The sequence below is a fragment of the Callithrix jacchus genome, chromosome 10 (genome assembly GCF_049354715.1).
Source record: "Callithrix jacchus isolate 240 chromosome 10, calJac240_pri, whole genome shotgun sequence".
NCBI classification, from domain to species: Eukaryota; Metazoa; Chordata; class Mammalia; order Primates; family Cebidae; genus Callithrix; species Callithrix jacchus.
In genome coordinates this window covers 84,282,995-84,303,623 of record NC_133511.1, presented here as the reverse complement: position 1 = coordinate 84,303,623, position 20,629 = coordinate 84,282,995, and the positions used below count along the sequence as shown (strand labels likewise).

The following is a 20,629-nucleotide window of genomic DNA, read 5'->3' as shown; positions in this document are numbered from 1 at the left end:
TTAAAAACATAGATAACAATGGTAACACCTATTACCTACTACTTATTATGCACTAGGCTCTTTTAACTCACAGAAATCCTGTAAGGCAAGTACAATTAGCCTCACTGAGGAAAACAAAAACAAAAATCGGCTAGGGCCGGGTGAAGTGGCTCACAGTTGTAATCCCTACGCTTTGGGAGGCTGAGGTGGGCGGATCACTTGAGGTCAGGAGTTTGAGACCAGCCTGGCCAATATGGAGAAACCCCGCCTCTACTAAAAATACAGAAATTAGCCAGGCATGGTGGTGTGTGCCTGTGATCCCAGCTACTAGGGAGGTGAAGCAGGAGAATCACTTGAACCCAGGAGGCGGAGGTTGTAGCAAGCTGAGCTCATGCCACTGCACTACAGCCTGGGAAACAGAGCAAGACTCCAGCTCAAAACAAAAACAAAAACAAACTGGGCTTGGATTCCATTTGACCCAGCAATCCCATTACTGGGTATATACCCAAAGGATTAGAAATCAATCTATCATAAAGACACATGCACATGTATGTTCACTGTAGCACTGTTTACAATAGCAAAGACCTGGAACCAACCCAAATGCCCATCAAGGATAGACTGGACAAGGAAAATGTGGCACATATATGCCATGGAATACTATGCAACCATAAAAAACAATGAGTTCGTGTCCTTTGTAGGGACATGAATGAATCTGGAAACCATCATTTTTAGCAAACTGACACAAGAACAGAAAATTAAACACTGCACGTTCTCACTCATAGATGGGTATTGAACAATGGGTGAGAACACATGCACACAGGGAGGGGAACATCACACACTGGGGTCTGTTGGGGCGGGGCTAGGGTAGGGACAGCAGCGGGTGGGGAGGTTGGGGAGGGATAACATGGAGAGAAATGCCAGATATAGGTGACAGGGGGATGGAGGCAGCAAACCACCTTGCCGTGTATATACCTATGCAACAATCCTCCATGATCTGCATATGTACCCCAGAACCTAAAGTACAATTGAAAAAAAAAATACAGTATTGAAGTTCTAGCCAGAGCAACCAGGCAAGAAAAAAAAATAAAGGGTATTCAACTAGGAAAGGAGGAAGTCAAATTGTCTCTGTCTGCAGATGATTATATATTTAGAAGACCCTATTATCTCAGCCCCAAATCTCTTGAAACTGATAAGCAACTTCAGCAAAGTCTCAGGATACAAAATCAATGTGCAGAAATAACAAGCATTCCTACACACCAATAACAGACTACCAGAGAGCCAAATCATAAGCAAACTCCCATTCACAATTGCTATGAAGAGAATAAAATACCTAGGAATACAACAAAGAATGCAAAGGACCTCTTCAAGGAGAACTACAAAGCACTGATCAAGGAAATAAGAGAGGACATAAACAGATGAAGAAACATTCTGTGGTCATGGTTAGGAAGAATCAATATTGTGAAAATGGCCATACTGCCCAAATTTATAGATTCAACACTATCCCCATCAAGCTACCAATGACCTTCACAGAACTGGAAAAAAACCACCTTAAACTTCATATGGAACCAAAAGAGAGCCCACATAGCCAAGTCAATTCTAAACAAAAAGAACAAAGCCAGAGGCATTATGGTACCTGACTTCAAACTATACTACAAGGCTACAGTGATCAAAACAGCATGGTACTGGTACCAAAACAGAGATAAAGACCAATGGAACAGAACAGAGGCCTTGGAGGCAATGCCACACATCTACAACCAACCAATCTTTGACAAATTGGACAAAACAAGCAATGAGGAAAGGATTCCCTGTTTAATAAATGGTGTTGGGATAACTGGCTAGCCATGTTCAGAAAGCAGAAACTAGACCCCTTCCTGACACCTTACACTAAAATTTACTCCAGATGGATTAAGACTTAAACATAAGACCTAACACCATAAGAACCCTAGAAGAAAACCTAGGTAAAACCATTCAGGACATAGGCATAGGCAAGGACTTCATGACTAAAACACCAAAAGCACTGGCAGCAAAAGCCAAAATAGACAAATGGGACCTAATTAAACTCCAGAGCTTCTGTACAGCAAAAGAAACAATCATTAAAGTGAACTGGCAACCAACAGAATGGGAAAAAATTTTTACAATCTACCCATCTGACAAAGGGCTAATATCCAGAATCTACAAAGAACTAAAACAGATTTACAAGAAAAAAAGCAAACCCATCCAAAAGTGGGCGACAGATATGAACACACTTTACAAAAGAAGACATATATGAGGCCAAAAAACATATGGAAAAATGCTCTCGTTATTAGAGAAATGCAAATCAAAGCCACATTGAGATACCATCTCACACCAGTTAGAATGGTGATCATTTAAAAACCTGGAGACAACAGATGCTGGAGAGGATGTGCAGAAATAGGAACACTTTTACATTGTTAGTGGGAGTGTAAATTAGTTCAACCATTGCGGAGGACAGTGTGGCACTTCCTCAAGGACCTAGAAATAGAAATTCCATTTGACTCAGCAATTACATTACTGGGTATATATCCAAAGGATTATAAATCGTTCCATTATAAAGACACATGCACACGTATGTTCATTCCAGCACTGTTTACAAGACCTGGAACCAACCAAAATGCCCACTGATGATAAACTGGATAAGGAAAATGTGGCACATATACACCATGAAATACTATGCAGCCATAAAAAATGATGAGTTCGTGTCTTTTGTAGGGACATGGATGAATCTGGAAACCATCATTCTTGGTAAACTGACACAAGACAAGAAAATCAAACACCACATGTTTTCACTCATAGGCAGGTGTTGAACAATGAGAACACATGGACACAGGGAGGGGAGCATCACACACTGGGGTCTGTTGTGGGGGGGCTGGGGGAGGGACAGCGGTGGGGTGGGGAGGTGGGGAGGGATAACATGGGGAGAAATGTCAGATATAGGTGACAGGGGGATGGAAGCAACAAACCACAATGCCATGTATGTACCTATGCAACAATCCTGCATGATCTGCACATGTACCCCAGAACCTAAAGTACAATAAAAACAAAACAAAACAAAAAAAAAACACTGAACAACAACAAAAAACAAAAGCAAAAAACTGGGCTTGGAAATGTTAGAAAATATCAGAATCTAAGTCAGCTAGTTTGGTTTCAAAGTCTATGTTTTAAATTATGGGATAGTTTATATAGATATTGATAATAAGCACAAGATAAAGTTATAAATGTACTGTACAATATGCCATCATGTTTATTTTAAAGGAAAAAAAAAGCACTAAAAAAATCTTTCCCATCATACTAAGTTGTAAGTCTAAGTGCCATTAAGCTTTATTTATCAGGATAATTAAAGAGGGCTATGTTTTTACAGATTATGTATGTTGAAAATATCATACATGAAAATACACTGGCCGGGTGCGGTGGCTCATACCTGTAATCTGAGCACTCTGGGAGACCAAGGCAGGTGGATCACCTGAGGTCAGGTGTTTGAGACTAGCCTGGCCAACAGGGTGAAAACTTATCTCCACTAAAAATACAAAAATTAGCTGGGCATAGTGGTATGCACCTGTAATCCTAGCTACTTGGCAGGCTAAGGTAGGAGAATCACTTGAACATGGAAGTTGGAGGCTGCAGTGAGCTGAGATCGTGCCACTGCACTCCAGCCTGAGCAACAGAGAGAAACTCTGTCTTAAAAAAAAAAAAAGCAAGAAAATGAAAATTCTGGCCTAGAAGACAGAGGTAGGGATGAAATTACCCTTGATCACAAAAGGAACCAGCTCTTTCTGTGCAAGTGGATAAATCTTTAAGTCTAGAGTCATGATGCCACAAGGTAGGTAGGTCAGAAATAATGGTCTAGGTTGCTGAAACATATTGGGGCTGGTGTGGCATAAGGGTCATGAGAGTGCTTAAGGTTTGGCAGATATAAGCAATCAACAAATGTTTATCGACCTTATTAATTTATATCCATATTTCTTTAGATTAAATTTTAGCTAGGATGGCATCTGAGGCAGAAGAATCGCTTGAACCCAGGAGGCGAGGTTGCAGTGAGCTGAGCTCATGCCACTGCACTCAAGCCTTAGCATAAAGCTGAACTCATCATGTTAAGCGTTATTACTATAGAACTGTGGATAGCGGAGCTAGAAATTTATTTTTAAAAAGTTTTAGCAACTCACACAGGAATTTCATTTCTTCTAGGCAATTTTAATGGCAAACAATACTATTTCAAAGCACTTCCGATAAATAACTTCAAATAACAGTATTTTGCATATTTAAGAGTCTCACAAGTGGAATAGGTCTACACTTAAGACAATGTTGAAGCCTAGGAAAAGACTCTTTTCTCTCAATATTTGTTTTATTGCTTCTTACCTCATCTAATGGTTTATCTTCCAAAGCTGTTAAATCTAGTAGTGGGTTTTTCACTCCTAATGAAACCATTGTTTTTAGGCCTAGGAAATCAATGAAATAAAAAGTTCAGTATGTCTAATCTGTCTCAGAAATTAACACCTATAATGATTAGAGAGTGGCCAGTTAAAGACCAGTGTCTATTAAGAGATAAACAGTTACCTTTTTCATCTATTTTGGCACATTCTGCAAAGAGATCCTTTGACCCTGTATTCAGCCGATCCCTGTGAAAATAATGGGATTGGAAAAAACGTGTCCAGAATTCCTTCTCTGTCATGTTGTGGGGAACATTTTCTGCATATTTCATTTTTACTGTGGGGGAAAAAAAAATAAGAAAACATTATATACTGAATTTCCATTTTTAAAACCTCTCAAATTAGGTAACTGAAATACAAACTAATAGCAACATCTAGTCCATAAAGCTCTCAACTCTACATACTATAAGTTATAATCTAATTATAAATATGAAACATAAGAGATTAGGCAAGGTATGACCTCTATAAATCTTACAATTACAAACAAAACCTTATTCTGCACCAAGAGAATAAAGTTTTGAAGTTTTAGTAGAAATACCAAGCATCAGACTCAAGTCTGCTTGTTTGCTCATTTATATATGTGCACTCTCAATCCAAGGCACCGTGTTAGCTGGTGGGGAAATGAAGATCTCAATATCCACTGAACTGTCAGCTCAGCACTCCAGGAACTTACACTCTAGCAAGCATAGAGTTCAACAGCTTGGTTTCTTGAGCTCTGAGTTTAAAATTCTAGGTCTGAATCTTTCTGTGTGACCCTGAGCAAATTACTTAATCTTCCTGTACCTTGGTTTTCACATCTGGAAAACGAAGGCCAAAACAGTACCTCTACTTCATAGGTGTATGTGATGATTAAATCAGTTACTATAGAAAAAGGCCTTAGAATAGTGTCTGGCACATAATAAACAGTACACAATTATGTTACTATGAGAAAGACATGAAAGAGCCAGGAGCTGTGGCTCACACCTGTAAATCCCAGCACTTTAGGAGGCCGAGGTAGGCAGATCACTTGAGGCCAGCAGTTCAAGACCAGCCTGGCCAAGTGAGTGAAACCCTGTCTCTACAAAAAATACAAAAATTAGTGTGGTGGCACATGCTTATAGTCCCAGCTACTTGGGAGGCAGAGGTAAGAGAATCACTTGAACCTGGGAGGTGGAGATTGCAGTGGGCCAAGATTGTGCCATTGCACTCCAGCCCAGGTGACAAAGCAAGACTAAAACAAAGAGATGGGATCTTGTTTTGTTGCCCAGGCTAGTCTTGAACCCTTGTGCTCAAGGGATCCTCCTGCCTCAGCCTCCTGAAGTGCTGGGAGTGTTGGGATTACAGGTGTGAGCCACCAGGCCTTGCCAGCATTTCATAAGGGCCGAAATGAGGTGATACTTGAGCTGAGTTCTGAGGGAGAGATTCCTAAGGACTAAAGGGGTAAGAGTAGGGAAGAGGGAAGAGAGAACAGAACACAGCTTAAGAGAGTACTGTTTAGTCAGAAAAATGACTGATACAGTGGATCTCACCCTTGTCTTTACATAATAAATCACTGAGGCTGGGGTCAAGGCATCTATACTTTTAGAATGGCATCTGCATTGGAAGTAATTTGTGGGTTAGGAAGGTCACTCTGGATGCAGTATGAAAGATGACCTGAGTTAGTACTATAGACAGACTCATTTATTGATGTCTCTGCAGAATGCCATCTCACTCAGGTATGTCGAGGGCTAAATAAAGTTTAAGAACCACTGATGAAAAGAATGGCAGTCATTGTATCAGTGAATTGATGACAACACATTATTATTATTATTATTATTATTATTATTTTGAGATGGAGACTTGATTTGTTTCCCAGGCTGGAGTGCAGTGGCAAGAGGTGGAGGTTGCTCACTGCAACCTTGGGTTCAAGCAATCCTCCTGCCTCAGTCCCCCTGGAATTACAGCATGCATCACTATGCCCTGCTAATTTTCGTATTTTTAGTGGAGACAGGGCTTTGCTTTGTTGGCCAGGATGGTCTTGAACTCCTGACCTCAGGTGATCCACCCACCTTGGCCTCCCAATGTGCTGGGATCACAGGTGTGAAGAACCACTGTGCCTGGCCCCTAAGTAGAGATGGGGTTTCTTCATGTAGGTCAGTCTGGTCTCAAACTCCTGACTTCAGGTGATCTGCATGCCTTGGTCTCCCAAAGGGCTGGGATTACAGGCATTGAGCCACTGCGCCCGGCCAACAACACATTATTTACTGAGCCCTTAGTATCTACCGTATGTCAGATACTGGGTAAAGTACTTTCCATAATTTATTCCACTTGATCAGGAATAAATGTGAAGCTTTTTGTTTTTCACTGATATACTACTGAATACATCCACATATTTTAACCATCTGAAAGAACTGATTCTTCTTACCTGCTGGATAGGTCCTAAATATAGACTCAATGATATCAGAAGTTAAATTATATCTCAGACCATTACAGCCATCGGTCTGGGGCCGGACATCAGCCTAAAACAAAGACCATACATACATATATGTTAGACTATCAGGCAAAGATGGCTAAGGTCCAAGTAGGCACTGGACAAAGGTGGAAAAAAAATTTCTAAACTAACTGCATAGACAGAATAAGTCCCTCACCTTCACTTTTTGCACAGAGGTAAGGCTCAAAAAATACTGACTGGTTTCTCATGGTCTGAAGTGACCTATAAAATCTGCTTCTTTGGAAGTCTAATATGGTCAAATAGGCATGTGCAAATATGAAGGCAGAAAGCTAGTGGAGCTTTAAGATAAAACTTGTATAGTTATAAAAACCACTACAACACTGGCTAGTAAATAATTAAATTAACATTAACTGGCTTTTTTGGGAAAAGCCTTATTAATTCACTTCACTAATAAGCAACCAAAAAAGATACCAAATGCACAAATGGTATTCAAAATTTTGTTCAATATGTAAATACTATTCTGTTTCCACTAGAATACCAACTGAGTAAATTCCATTCTGTAATTCCATAGATAAGGTATTCTCAATTTTTATATTAGATATAGTTTACAAATCTCACATTTTCTAAAATACGGTCATGATACATTTAACTTTGTATTGTAAGTAACATAAAGATTTTAAAAGGCACCAGAAAGTCCTATATTTGAAAATAATAAGTATTAGTCCAAACTCTTAAAAGAGTCGTTTTCAAATTCCATTTGACCACCATCATGCTAGGGTCAAGTCCAAAGGCCAAGAAAACATAACTGTTGAGAAGAAATATAAATTAAAAAAAATTGTATGAATTTTAAAAACATTTTGGAAGAGGCTGAGTGTGGTAGCTCACACTTGGAATCCCAGAGCTTTGGCAGGCTGAGATGGGAGGATTGCTTGAGGCCAGGCATTTGAGACCAGCCTGGGAAACACAACAAGAGCTGGCCCCTGCTCTATAAAATAAGAAAATTTAGCAAGGCAAGGTGGTGCACATGTTTAGTCCCAGCTACTTGAGAGGCTGAAGTAAGAGGATCGCTTGAGCCCAGGAGTTTGAGGCTACGGTGTGCTATCATTGTGCCACTGCACTCCAGTCTGGGTGACACAGTGAGGACCCTGTCTCTTAAAAACAAACAAAAATAATAATAGTTCAATAATGACAAAGAATACCACGGACACAGAATTTTCCACTCATTTTCTTAAGGAAATGCTAGTGTTACAAAAGAAATAATGGTCTTAAGACACATATTGGGGTTTGCATTTTTTTTTTTTTTTTTTTTAACTTCAGAAATCTAGAAGGGTCACATACCAGAAATGCAGCAGAAATGCCAACATCCTGCTTATGATTGGATGTGGAAGAACTATCTGTTGCATTCACATTTAAACGATTGGCCCAGAATTCCTCAGCACTGATCACTTGACTCACAACAAGGTCTTTATAAAGCTGAAACAAAACAGGATCTTCTTGCAGCATTCTGTAAGATAGAATATACTGATTATAACTGAACTTCTAAAATAAAACACCATTTAGGTACATTTTAAAAAGATTTTGGCAACACAAAACATTGAAACACACAACTTTTATTTTGTGATGACTGAGCAGCAGAGGTCATTCAGTTTATTTTTCAGGAATCAAAAGCAAAATACCCATTTTTGGAGGAACAAACAAAGAGGTGATAAATGGAGGTAGGTGTAAAGAAGGAAAGATTAAACCCTTTGAGGGCATGTGTTTGATCTTACTCATTTCTGTATCCCAGTGATTCAAAGATCACCATGTCAGTAGTGTACTGTCATCCGTTGGTATCTGAGAATGATCAAGTTCCTTAAATAAATTGGTGTATTTACATACAACCTATATATATTCTCCCTATATACTTAAATCATCTCTAGATTATTTATAATAAGATACAATGCAAATGTTATGTAAATAGTTGCTATACCGTATTTTTATTTGTATTATGTTTAATTACTGAATTGGTATTTTTTTCCTGAATACTTCTGATCAAAAGTTGTTTGAATCTGTGGATGGAGAACTCCTGGGTATGGAAGGATGAAGTATTCTCTTTCATATACAAAAGTGAAAAGGCAGGAGAGGAGGTATGCTTGAAATTTTCCAGCAATGAAACTGTTTTTTTCTTTTTTGAGATGGAGTTTCCCTGTCACCCAGGCTAGAGTGCATCGGCAAGATCTCAGCTCACTGCAGTCTTTGCCTCCCAAGTTCATACAATTCTCCTGCCTCAGCCTCCTGAGTAGCTGGGAATACAGGCGTGCACTACCATGCCCAGCTAAGTTTTTTTTTTTTTTAAGTAGAGATGGGGTTTCACCATGTTGGCCAGGTTGGTCTTGAATTTCTGACCTCAAGTGATCCACCCACCTCAGCCCTGCAAAGTGCTGGAATTACAGGCATGAGCCACTATGCCCCACCCTCAGCAATGAATTTTTCATGGTAATAAGCATGTACAGATGTAAGCACTGATGGCCTGAAAGATACTAATATTGGAATAATTCATATTATAAAAAATTGTGGCCAGGCACCATGGCTCACACCTGTAATCCGAATCCCAGCACTTTGCGAGGTCCAGACGGGTGGATCACTTGAGGTCAGGAGTTCGAGACCAGCCTGGCCAATATGGTGAAACCATGGGTGACAGAGCAAGACTCCGTCTCAAAAAAAAACCCCCAATTCAGTATTTTACATACTGTCTCCCTTTTTCAAAGTGTGAATTATTTTAGATTTCTTGTTCATAAGCATACTTCTAATGGCTTAAGATCTTCTCTGTGACAGAGAACTGGGAAAAGAAATTAAGGAACTTTAGCAGCTTCCAATTTCAGTTCTGCTCTTAAGCAGATGTTAGGTGTGATGCAGTTTATTCAACTTCTGGGTTTGTACATTCTCATTTGCCCAAAGTCAAATAAGCAGTAAGATTTTAAAGCTGAAAACTAAACACTGAGTTAAAGATACCAAAGCCCATATTTCCCTACATTACAGTGTCATAGCAAAAGTGGGGATAGATGGCTGGGCTTGGTGGCTCACACCTATAATCCCAGTACTTTGGGAGGCCAAGGCAGGTGGATCACCTGAGGTCAGGAGATCGAGACCAGGTTGACCAATATGGTGAAACTCTGTTTCTACTAAAATTAGCTGAGTGTGATGGCTTGCATCTATAGTCCTAGCTACTTGGGAGGCTGAGGCAGGAGAACTGCTTGAACCCAGGAGGTAGAAGTTGCAGTGAGCCAAGATGGCACCACTGTACTCCAGTCTGGGCGACAGAGCAAGATTCTGTCTCAAAAAACAAACAAACAAACAAACAAAATAAAGTGGGGATAGCTAACCAGCTATTACCTTACTAGGAAACTAGAGAGAACCCAGTATCTCTTTTAGAAAGGCTATTCTTTTCCTCCCACCTGTTCTTCTCTTCCAGTTCTTTATTTGCTTTCCTCTTGAATTTGGGCAGCAGCTGCTGAAGAAGGTCCTTTACTGCGTCTCGCTCTTTCACTGCTGTGCTTTCATTGGAAAAATGGAAGTTAGTTGTGTCCCCTGCATGTAGGACCAGCTGAAGCTGAATTTTAGCTTTTCCTTCTGGACTAATTTTCTGGCCTAAAAAGAAGCATGAGGGCAGTTAGATGATGACACTCACACTGTGGAAATAACCATACAATAAGTTACTTCTCCCAAAAAGATTCAGGATTCCTTTGGGTTTTAACTGCCCTATTCCAATATTGATGCTTTTGCAGAATACACTCTTCATAAATGATCTCATTTAACCAGAGCATGCTCAACAAATTCACTAGCACTCTGTGTCCTTCTTCAGTATTCTTTCTGTGCAGCACTTCTCGCCCACTGCTACTGCCTCCAAATATTAATGGGCTTTTGTTTCCGCTCAACTAGGGCAGACCTCTTTAAAGCTTTCTGAACATATTTTAAACAACTGTCCCCAATCAACATTATCATTAATAAAAATGACCTATCATGATCCAAAAGACTGCAAAATGCAGCCATGGCTTACCTATTCATTTTGGAAGGGAAATATGTAATTTTATATTCAAGAAATCTGGTGTCACCACTTTAATCAAGTTATCAAACATAGCTTCCTTAAAAGTGAGACAACCTAACACTATGTATGTTATTGTTCTTGACCAAATGTTTAAGGTGAATATATTCAAGTCTTTATATCTGATTTTCAGTTTATAAAAAATACAGGTATACAGGAATAAATTAAAACCTTGAGGAGACAATCAGAAATATTCAGAATTTTTTTTTTTTTGGGACGGAGTTTCGCTCTTGTTACCCAGGCTGGAGTGCAATGGCGCGATCTCAGCTCACCGCAACCTCTGCCTCCTGGGTTCAGGCAATTCTCCTGCCTCAGCCTCCTGAGTAGCTGGGATTACAGGCGTGCGCCACCATGCCCAGCTAATTTTCTGTATTTTTAGTAGAGACGGGGTTTCACCATGTTGACCAGGATGGTCTTGATCTCTTGACCTCATGATCCACCTGCCTCGGCCTCCCAAAGTGCTGGGATTACAGGCGTGAGCCACCGTGCCCGGCCCTCAGAATGTTTCATACTTGGCAATGCTATACCCTGAAAGGGACTAAAAAGATGACAACTACATGAACCTAGATTGGACACTGTTTTTTTTTTTTAATAAAAAAAAAACATAAACATTATTGGGACAACGAATGGAAATGTACTAATGGCTATTTTTATTTATTTTAGAGACGGCATGTCACTTTGTCGCCCAGGCTGGAGTGCAGTGGACTGACCTCCGCTGACTGCAACTTCTGTCTCCTGGGTTCGAGATTCTCCTGCCTTAGCCTCCTGAGTAGCTGGGATTACAGTCATGCACCATCACACCCAGCTAATTTTTTTTGTATTTTTAGTAGAGACAGGGTTTCACCATGTGGGTCAGGCTGGTCTCAAACTCCTGACCTTGTGATCCACTCGCCTCAGCCTTCCAAAGTGCTGGGATTACAAGTGTGAGCCACCATGCCCGGCCAACAATGGCTATTTATTATTAAAATGTTTTTGGTATGATAATGGTACTATAAGCAAAAAAGCGTACACACAAAACAATAAAGCAAATATGGCAAAATAATAACTATAATATCCAGGTGGGGCATATTATGTAAGTATTCACTGGACCATTCTTTAAAATTTTCTGTAACTTTGTCAGCTATGATAAGAACTACTGCCGGTTTTCACATTAGTAATTTATTATTGTTAACTTTCAATTCCTTCTTTCAGATGTGGGCATACCTTCAAATATTCAAGTTGACACTGTTCTAGTACAAATCTAGTTTTGGGTACATACTCCTTTCACCAATAACTGAGAAGAATTGTAGAGAAAGTGGAGATGGGCATAGTGTTTATTGTACACTGTAGTTATCACAATGAGTATGTGTATTACAAAGCCATGGGGCTAGCTTCCTACTTGAGAGAGATGCTACTACAGACAGTTCCTAATTTATTAAGTCTATTATTATAGAAATGTTAGCAGCTAAGACTATTAGCTACTAACAGAAATTTGCAAGGCATTCTCACAGAAATAAACTTTTAAAAAGAGGTACCGTTACCAGGATAGTAGACAAAAGACTATATGGCTTAGGAGTACTGAGCTATGATAAATTTTAAATAGTATTCTTTTTTGAAAATTAAGATTCTAAATAATTTCAGTGGAGAAAGACAGGGATCTTGGTCATTTCCTGCAGCAAAGTAGAAGTTAAGTCTTTGGGGCAGGGCAGTGGTTTATATACAAAGCAGTTTATAAATTGAGCACTTGCAAGTTGAGGGTGGTCTGTTTTGGGCATATCACGTTGCTTGAAAGTATCACAGAATTTTATTTAGAAGAATCTTATGTCCAGGGAAATAAATGAATTCATATTAATGATTATAAAGTATGATAATTTGTCAAGGAGTTGATTACCCTAAGTTTCTCCTATTCAAGATCATTTATTTATTTATTTATTTTTGAGATGGAGTCCTGCTCTGTCGCCCAAGCTGGAGTGCAATGGTGTAATCTTGGCTCATGGCAACCTCCACCTCCTGGGTGTAAGTGATTTTTCTGCCTCAGCTTCTGGAGTAGCTGGGATTACAGGCACATGCCACCACTCTCGGTTAATTTTTGTATTTTTAGTAGAAATGGAGTTTCACCATGTTGGCCAGCTGGTCTCAAAACTCCTGAGTTCAGGTGATCCACTTGCCTTGGCCTCCCAAAGTGCTGGGATTACAGGCATGAGCCACTGCACCTGGCTCATGCTTGAAATTTATAAAAAGAGGTTGGGTGTGGTGGCTCATGCCTGTAATCCAAGCACTTTGGAAGGCTGAGGCAAGCGGATCATGAGGTCAGTTCGAGACCAGCCTGATCAACGTGGTGAAACCCTGTCTCTACTAAAAATACAAAAATTAACCGGGCATGGTGGTGCATGCCTGTAATCCCAGCTACTCAGGAGGCTGACACAGGAAAATTGCTCGAACCCAAGAGGTGGAGGTTACAGTGAGCCAAGATCGCACCACTGCACTCCAGCCTGGGTGACAGAGCAAGACTCCATCTCAAAAAGAAAAACAAAAGAAATTTATAAAAACAAATTCTCTTCTCAACAGAAGATGGCCACATAAGCAAAGATCAGACAACCTGACTGATACAATTTTAGTGAAGGAAAATCCAGCATTACCTATCAGCATTTTAAATGCATAAACCTGGCCAGGCCTGGTGGTGGACGCATATAATCCCAGAACTTTGGGAGGATGAGGGAGGAGGGTTGCTTGAGATCAGGAGTTTGAGACCAGCCTGGGCAAAGACTGTCTCTACCAACACCACCACCAAAAACTGCATCAACTATTAAACAGGAAATTCTTTGCAGGAATGTATCCTACACACACAACCTTGAAATGATAGTAGCGCAAACATTGTTTGCAATAAAAGAAATGCTGGAAAGTTCCTAAATGTTCAACCACAGAGGGCTGGTTAAATACATGGTTGTATATTCATTCAGTGAAGTATTACTCTTAAAGTGTGTGGAGAATCTATATGTGAAGTAGATTTACATATTATATATATGCCTATACCTGTTCTATTATTAAGTGAAAAGGTCAGGTTATAGAATACTATATATTTAGTGACCCCATTTTGTAATTATTTCTACATGGTTGATTTTTTTATATAAAACACAAAGATTATTTATATAATCTTTTTATAAAATTACTAGCAAATATGAGACACACCTATACATCAGAACTTAGTATAGCTGACTTACATTTAATATCTGCATACATATGGCTGATTGTAAATCTATCTTTGCCTTCAGGTGCCCAAGCAATTCTTTCTGCCATGAGGTATAGAGCTCCATCCTGCTTCTTTTGACGTACTTTCTTTACAATCAGCAAAACTTCTTCAGATGAGGTTGCCATGGTGGCTAGAGGTGGTAAGAAAGAAAAAAAAAGATGAAGAAAAAAATTATTCCACACATCAATTAGGGTTGAATTTGTTGACTTCTAGGGTCCCTTTCAAATATAAAATGTAAACTGTAGGAAATTAACAGGGAAGAAGAAAGTCTCTTTCCTCATTCAAAGTTGAAGATAAAGCTGCTGGCAATATTCCTCTACAACTAAATTTCATTTTGCTCATATCACAGGTGTAAATTTATGTAACACTTATAAGCTAATGACTATTATTAATTTATTTTCCCCAGTTATATTCTTCAATCATATACACACAGTTTGCAAATGTGTGGTCTTTTATACAGTCTATATTTAGAATTGTAAAACTTTAGAACTACACAGTCAAATTTATTATTTAGTTCAAATTTGTTTCAACTGAAACAACTAAGGTCTGCAAAATTTGTGGGGCCTTCCCAGAACTACTCCCAGAGCTGAAACCACACCAAAGTTTCTCAATTTCTGGTCTGTTTTTTCTGTATACCAGAAAATAAAACTGAGAGAATAACACATGCTAATTTCCTATCTTTTAACATTCAAATATCTTCAACTGCTCTCCGTGTCTTGGCCGTGATTTGTTGATATAATGTCTGTTACCTAGGAAAGAATGTGGTCCCTCCAGCCCCATCCCCTGCCTGTGGGAATCTTAAATGCCCAACCCAAATCCTCCAGGCTTGAGTGTGGCTGTCTGGAATTTGAGACTGACAAGAACTTTGAGGCTGTCTGGGCTCAGTAAGAAAGACTGCTGACTGATGGTGATGTCTGCCATGGGCCAGAATGGGGAAAGTTGTTGTAGTACCAATGCCACATACATGCCATCCCTTGTGAAGTTATGACTTTAGTTTTCATTCCCAGAGGAATGGCTAAAATATAATTTAAGAATTGCATCTGCCCTGGGCAAATAAGTGAAGCTTTACTGAAACATTTTTCCTGAGGTTAAAACAAATGAAAACAGGCTGAGTGAGGTGGCTTACCACCTTTAATCCTGGCGATTTGGGAGGCCAAGGCAGGAGATATCACTTGAGCCCAACAGTTTGAGATCAGCCTGGTCAACAAAGTGAGACCCCATCTGTACAAAAAATGAAAAAAATAGCCAGGTGTTATAGTGTGTATAGGTCTAACTACTTGGGAGGCCAAGGTAGGAGAAATGCTTGAGTCCAGGAATCTGAGGCTGCAGTGAGCTATAATCACTTTACTGTGTTCCAATCTGGATGACAGAGACCCTGTTTCTAAACAAATAAAATGGGAACAGGAAAATACTGGATCTGCTGTAGTTATTCAAAATAATTGCAAACTTCTATTTGAACATAATGAAAAAATAAGGAAGAGAAGCATGGCAGGCATTAAAAACAATAAGAAACCAGAAACTGTTATATTACAAAAAGAAAAAAAAACACCCAAAAAACTACTTAAACCATCACCTCTTAAGATTAATAAATATGGCTGGGCACAGTGGTTTCCGTCTATAATCTCAGCACTTTGGCAGGCTAAGGGTAGGTGGATGGCTTGAGCTCAGGAGTTCGAGACCAATCTGGGCAACACAGTGAAACCCCATTCCCCCTCAAAAAATACAAAAATTAGCCGGGCACAGAGATGTGCTCCTGCAGTCCCAGCTACTTGGAAGGCTGAGGCAGGAGAACTGCTTGAGCCTGGGAGGCAGAGGTTGCAGCGAACTGAGATTGCACCATTGCATTCCAGCCTGGGGATGAAAGTGAAACTATGTCTGAAAACAAAGCAAAACAAATGACTGGATTAAAAAAATTACTTCTTATTCACTCAAACAATGAGTTTAGAATCAAAAAATATAAGGGACAAAAGTGAAATCTTGCTTTCTTTGAAGTTGATTATCTCAATTATTAGTCAATACCCGTTTTATAGGTCTTTACAGGCTATTCTATCCTGAGAAGAGATAGAAAATAGGTCAGTGTGAATACATTTATCCAATAAATTTGTGCTGAGCCAAAGAGCCTGGGGGCTATCCAAAGATGAATGTTTGTGATTTCTGCTTTCAGAGATCTTCCAATGCAGCGAGCAAGGTATGTGTGTATGCGTGCTATTTATTAGTGTATGCAAATTATAATGTGTGTAGAGTCCTATTTAGGGAAAAGGAGTCAGGCTGCTGGGAGCAGGGGAAAGGAAAAAAAAAAAGGCAGATAAGCTACAAGTCAGCCTTTCTTCATGGTGCAGGACACATAGCCCTCACGTGCAAATAACTCACAATCTCCCTGTGGCGGACTTATCACCAGACCTTCAGCTGATAGAAAGATGCAAGTTAGGCCGGGCGCGGTGGCTCAAGCCTGTAATCCCAGCACTTTGGGAGGCGGAGGCGGGTGGATCACGAGGTCAACAGATCGAGACCATCTTGGTCAACATGGTGAAACCCCGTCTCTACTAAAATTACAAAAAATTAGCTGGGCACGGTGGTGCATGCCTGTAATCCCAGCTGCTCGGGAGGCTGAGGCAGGAGAATTGCCTGAAACCAGGAGGCGGAGATTGCGGTGAGCCGAGATCACGGCATTGCACTCCAGCCTGGGTAACAACAGCGAAACTCCATCTCAAAAAAAAAAAAAAAAAAAAAAAAAAGAAAGATGCAAGTTAGCACACTGCAACCTTGGTGCTATCAGTTCTGCACGTTAGCCCTCTTCAGCACAAGCACCATCCTGTAAAACCCCCAAGAAGCCTTTGTCTCCTTGCAGTCAGCTCTCTGCTTGCTAACTGCACGTTGCTTTCTTGCAACATATTTTCCTACTTCCTCTAACAAAGCTGGCTTTATTTACCTACAAGTGTCTTGGCAAATTATTTTTACTACTGTTGTCACCCGCCTCAGACACTCCCTACCCACAACATGAAGTCCCAAAAGAGATACAAAAATGTTCTGAGTTAGGACTCAGAGAGTTTCTTCACTCAGAAAGCCATGAGAAATGTTTGCCACAAATTTTTTTAGAAGCCATTAAAAAAACCTGATATATAATTAACAAACCAGTAAATACACAGCTCTTAGGCATTTTGTTTAATGCATTTTGACAATAGTACATACCCATTTACAATTACCCAAAATGAGACGCAGAACATTTCAGTCAGCCATGAACATTTCCTCATGTTTCTTTCATGTCAATCTCTTTTCCCCAACCTCCAGCAACTATTCTGATTTCTATCACCCCAGATTCATTTTTAACTGTTCTAGGATTTCATATGAAAGGAATAATACAATATGTACTCTTTTTGTCTCTAGTTTTTTAACATGTTATTTGAAATCCACCATATCGTTGTATATGTAACAGTTCATTCTTTTTTATATATAGTTTGGCTATAAATTGGGTCTTGAAGAGAGGACTTCTACAGAGAAAGTAAAGGGAAATAGGTGTCACAGGCAAAGAGAATAGCCTGGGGCAATGGATTGAAACTCTAGGAATAAGCAGTCTGCTTAGGATACAGCATAAGGTTCATGATGGTCAGCAGGATATGAGGTTGGACAGTTAAGATGGAGGCAGATAGTGGAGAATGCCACCCTATGTGGTAAACAACAGAAAACTTCTGAAGACTTTTGAATACGGGAGTGATTTGTATTTTAGAAATTAATCTGTGGGCAGTAGGAGAGACTGGAGAGGAAGAGACAAGGAGGACCACTGAAGAAGCAGAATGAACATTGTTAAAGTGCTGAAGGAAGGGTCATGGTTGCTTGCCTGTACCCCATTTCTGAGCCTTACTGACATGAGAACAGTGGTACCATTTTCAGAAATTAATGAGAAGGAAGAGCAGATTTGAAAGTGAAGATAAGAAATTCAGTTCTGGACATGATGAGTGTGAGGCACTGCTAAGTCATGCAGGTGGAGATAGTTTGCATTATATAGGTATTTGCAAATGCAGGAATAAAGCCCAATTACATGACCGCTTTTAATTAAAAAGGGATTTAAAAAATTCTATGTCACAACCCTAACATCAATTTTCCTCATTTTTAATTGTGCTTACCTTATCTGTACGCACCTTACAAATGTAATCATAAAATACATTCAAATTCATTATTAGGTGATTTTTACTCACCACTAAGAATTTCTCTGTGTTTTCTTACAATCCCCAGTTTTGATATCCATATACCAAATATGACAAAGGATCACTTTCTTAATAAATGATACCACCTTTTTAACTGACTTTTTGATGTCTTAAGACTCTGATTAGAGAGTTTCCCCTTCTTGAAGTATAAAAATCTGTTTTAAGATTATATAATGACATGTAAATAATAAAAAAAATGCAGTTTGATTCCATATTCTTAAATTATTATTTTTTGACACAAAGTCTCGCTCTGTCACCCAGGCTGGAGTGCAGTGGTGTGATCTCGGCTCACTGCAACCTCCTCCTCCCAGGTTCAAACAATTCTCCCTGCCTCAGCCTCCCAAGTAGCTGTATTACAGATGCCTGCCACCATACCCAGCTAATTTTTGTATTTTTTAGTAGAGATGGGGTTTCGCCATGTTGGCCAGGCTGGTCTTGCACTCCTGATCTCAGGTGATCCACCTGCCTCAGCCTCCCAAAGTGCTGGGATTAGAGGCGTGAGCCACCGTGCCTAGCCATACACACACACACACACACACACACACACACATTTTTTGATTTGGTGTCTCGCTCTGTTGCCCAGGCTGGAGTGCCGTGGCACGATCTCAGCTCACTGCAACCTCTGCCTCCCAGGTTCAAGGGATTCTCCTGCCTCAGCCTCCTGAGTAGCTGGGATTACAGGTGCATACCACCATGCCAAGCAAATGCTTGTATTTTAGTAGAAATGGGGTCTCACCATGTTGGTCAGGTTGGTCTCTAACTCCTGACCTTGTGATGTGCCCACCTCTGCCTCCCAAAGTGCTGGGATAACAGGCATGAGCCACTGAGTATGGCCTGCCCACATTCTTAAATTTAAAAAAAAATTTAAAATTTAGGCTGGGCAGGGTGTCTCATGCCTGTAATCCCAGCACTTTGGAAAGCCAAGGCGGGCAGATTGCCTGAGACCAGGAGTTTGAGACCAGCCCATGCAACATAGCAAAATCCTGTCTCTACAAAAACTATAAAAATTAGCTGGAGCTGGAAGCATACACCTGTAGTCCCAGCAACTCGGGAAGCTGAAGTGGGAGGATAACCTGAGCCTGGGGAGATGGAGGCTGTGGTAAGCCATGATGATGCCAATGTACTCCAGTTTGGATGACAGAGTGAGACACTGTCTCAAAATAATACTCATCATCATCTAGAATTTACTGAATGCTTAATAATATGTCAGGCACTGGAGTAAGTTTCTTATAGGCATTATCTCAGTCAGGCTCCAGTTAATAAACCCATGAGGTAGGTTCTATTATTAGTTTCATTTTGTAGATAAGGAAATGGTCTGAGAAATCAAGATGCTTTCTTAAAGCATCAGGGAAATTGCAGAACTGGGTTTGAATCTGGGTCAATCTGTCCTTGAAATTCCACTATGTTACTCTGTAAATATATGTGACTGGAGGGAGGAATAGATACCAAATTTAATAGTGATTTATGGGTGATTAAAAAATACAGATGGCTTAAATGTTCTTTTACTTTTCTGATCTATAATAAATATGTATTTTATACTAGTTATTTAAAAAATGTTTTCCCATGAGTTTATTCTCTGTCAAACCAAATGTTTATAAGGTACCTGAAGAAAGTGTGAGGGTTGCTAGTGTCAGAATTTGAAAACAGTGTTTTCTATTTTCAAGTTTATTATTTTCAATTTATGTAATACCTGTGTTATCACTTGTACTTTTAAACTAATTTATGAAAAGAAATTTTGTAAGATCCATGAAATCCTTAGTTGAAATACTTTAACATTAATTTTCTAGTACTCTTTATAATAAACATATAACTATCTAATATTTCTGCCTCAGCTTCCCGAGTAGCTGAAGTTACTGATGTCTGCCACCATGCCCATCTAATTTTCATATATATATATATATATATATATATATATATATATATATATTTTTTTTTTTTTTTTTAGTAGAGATGGGATTTTGAGGCAGGTTGATCACTTAAGGTCTAGACTTAGAGATGGCATATTCTAAAAAGCCCACTCTGTAGAATATGAAACTGGACTGAAAACCATACAAATTAGGACCAACATTTTAGCAAAAATGAGTTAAAATCTAAGAAAGATGAGAGGGGAGGATTTTAGGGGGAAGTTAGCAGATAATTTTAAGTATGCTGATACTTCATTATCCTACTTAAGTAGGATAACTTAAAGTATGTCAGTAGTTGGAAGAAAAGCAGTGAGCAAGGACAGCTGATAGAGCAAGTCTTCAATTAACTGGGCTTACAGTAGTACAAATAAAGTGTTAGTAT

The 20,629-nt window shown here is 39.5% G+C and overlaps 1 protein-coding gene across 7 annotated transcripts in view; it reads right to left on the bottom strand.

Moving 5' to 3' along the window:
• GTF2H1 (general transcription factor IIH subunit 1) overlaps positions 1-20,629 on the bottom strand; it is a 46,896-nt gene that overhangs the window by 21,941 nt on the left and 4,326 nt on the right. For 3 of the 7 annotated variants that reach the window (XM_078340724.1, XM_035265966.3, XM_078340725.1), the window contains exons 2-8: positions 15,271-15,362; positions 14,113-14,271; positions 10,266-10,458; positions 8,170-8,335; positions 6,805-6,898; positions 4,549-4,698; positions 4,351-4,430 (exon numbers count right to left, since the gene is read on the bottom strand). In XM_078340724.1, coding sequence (XP_078196850.1) covers positions 4,351-4,430; positions 4,549-4,698; positions 6,805-6,898; positions 8,170-8,335; positions 10,266-10,458; positions 14,113-14,266 — 837 coding nt within the window. In that variant the 5' untranslated portion in view covers positions 14,267-14,271; positions 15,271-15,362. Of the gene's footprint in view, positions 1-4,350; positions 4,431-4,548; positions 4,699-6,804; positions 6,899-8,169; positions 8,336-10,265; positions 10,459-14,112; positions 14,272-15,267; positions 15,363-20,629 lie in introns of all 7 variants that reach the window. The other 4 variants (XM_078340723.1, XM_035265965.3, XM_009007787.5 and 1 more) reach the window with 2 other exon arrangements.